This window comes from Calidris pugnax, unplaced genomic scaffold, assembly GCF_001431845.1.
Source record: "Calidris pugnax isolate Ruff unplaced genomic scaffold, ASM143184v1 scaffold155, whole genome shotgun sequence".
In the NCBI taxonomy this organism is placed as follows: Eukaryota; Metazoa; Chordata; class Aves; order Charadriiformes; family Scolopacidae; genus Calidris; species Calidris pugnax.
Genome location: NW_015090886.1, coordinates 892,984 through 894,329, shown reverse-complemented (window position 1 = coordinate 894,329; position 1,346 = coordinate 892,984). Strand labels below are relative to the sequence as shown.

At 67.0% G+C, this 1,346-nt stretch overlaps 1 protein-coding gene across 1 annotated transcript in view; it reads right to left on the bottom strand.

Annotated features, from left to right (window-relative positions):
• Window positions 1-1,257, bottom strand: part of GRASP (GRP1 (general receptor for phosphoinositides 1)-associated scaffold protein) — a 1,779-nt gene extending 522 nt beyond the window's left edge. The window contains exons 1-5 of the mRNA XM_014947449.1: window positions 985-1,257; window positions 530-632; window positions 348-441; window positions 199-265; window positions 9-77 (exon numbers count right to left, since the gene is read on the bottom strand). Coding sequence (XP_014802935.1) covers window positions 9-77; window positions 199-265; window positions 348-441; window positions 530-632; window positions 985-1,242 — 591 coding nt within the window. The 5' untranslated portion in view covers window positions 1,243-1,257. The remainder of the gene's footprint in view (window positions 1-8; window positions 78-198; window positions 266-347; window positions 442-529; window positions 633-984) is intronic.
• Between the last annotated feature and the right edge of the window lie 89 nt (window positions 1,258-1,346).

The window sequence follows — 1,346 nt, the reverse complement described above, 5'->3', positions numbered from 1 at the left end:
CCCCCCTCCCCCCGCCCCAGCCGCTGCTCCTGCACCATCAGCGAACGGTACTCCCCCCACTTCTCGTAGAGCGTTTGCTGCGGGGAAGTGGAGGTGGGGTGAGAACCCTGTGGGGGGGTCCCCAGCCCCCCCTCCCGATCCCTCCACCCCCCCAGTACCCCTCCCAATCCCTCCACCCCCCCAGTACCCCTCCCTCACTTTCAGGTACTGCAGCCGGGCCTCCAGCTCTGCCCTCCGGATGGACGTCCCATAGAGTGTGTCGAGCCTGTGGGGCAGCAGCCATCACTCTGGGGGGGCCAGGGGCCATCTGGGACCCCCCCCACTCCCCCAGCATCACCCCAGCTCACCGGAGCATGTTGCCCGAGCTCTTGATGATCTCCACGATCTCGCGGTGCCGGACGCCCTCCACATTTAGTCCGTTCACCCCCGTGATCGTGTCCCCTACAGTGTTGGGGGGGGGGAACACAGGCTCAGGGCTGCCGGTCTCTGCTGCTGGGGCCCTCCCCAGCCCCCCCGGGGATGCTCTCACCGGCCTTGAGTCCCGCTGCCTCGGCCGGGCTCCCGCCGTGGACCCGGCACACGAAGGTGAACATCTCCACGCTGTTCCTGTCCTGGTGGTGCAGCCCGTAGGTCTGAAACAGGGGTGACGGTGAGGGGTGCTGGGGGGGGACACACGACTCCCTGATCCCTGGCACATCCCCCAGGCAGCAGCCTCAAGGTGGCAATTGCCGTATTTAATTGCTGCCGGGTGATGTGGGGCAGCACCCTGGCCCTGGTGGGGCGGGGGGAGGGGTGTCTCGCCTCAGATGGCTGAGCCCCAAAAGGGGGCCCCCCCGGCCGCCCCCGCCATGACGGCCGGGGGTGGCTTCGGTAACCAGGCAGCTCCGTCAGCGCTAAAAATAAACCCTGGCTCAGAGACAATTCAGAAATACCCTGGATGCAAAGCAAGGTGCGGGCTGGAAGGGTGGGGAACGTGGCACCCACCTGGATCTCGAAGCCAAAGGTCTCTTCTGCCTTCTTCTCCAGCGTCACGACCCTCCTGGGGGACACGGGGATGAGGGACAGGGCAGAGCCCCCGGCACCCCCCTCCCAACTCACCCCCGAGACCTCGGGCACCTCTAGCAAAACGTGGCTTTTTGGGGGGGCTGGGTTTCCCCACGCTGGGCAGGACCCCAAGGACAGCACTCCCCTCCCTGGGATGGGACCCCCAACCCTTGGCCAGAGCCCTGCAGCCTGCCCCATGGATCCCCAGGGGGGCTGGGGGTGTCAGGGCCGCCCTGGGAGCTGTGTCCCCGTCACTGCTCTCACCTGCCTCATTTTCCTCCATAAAATCACCCCCCCCCCCC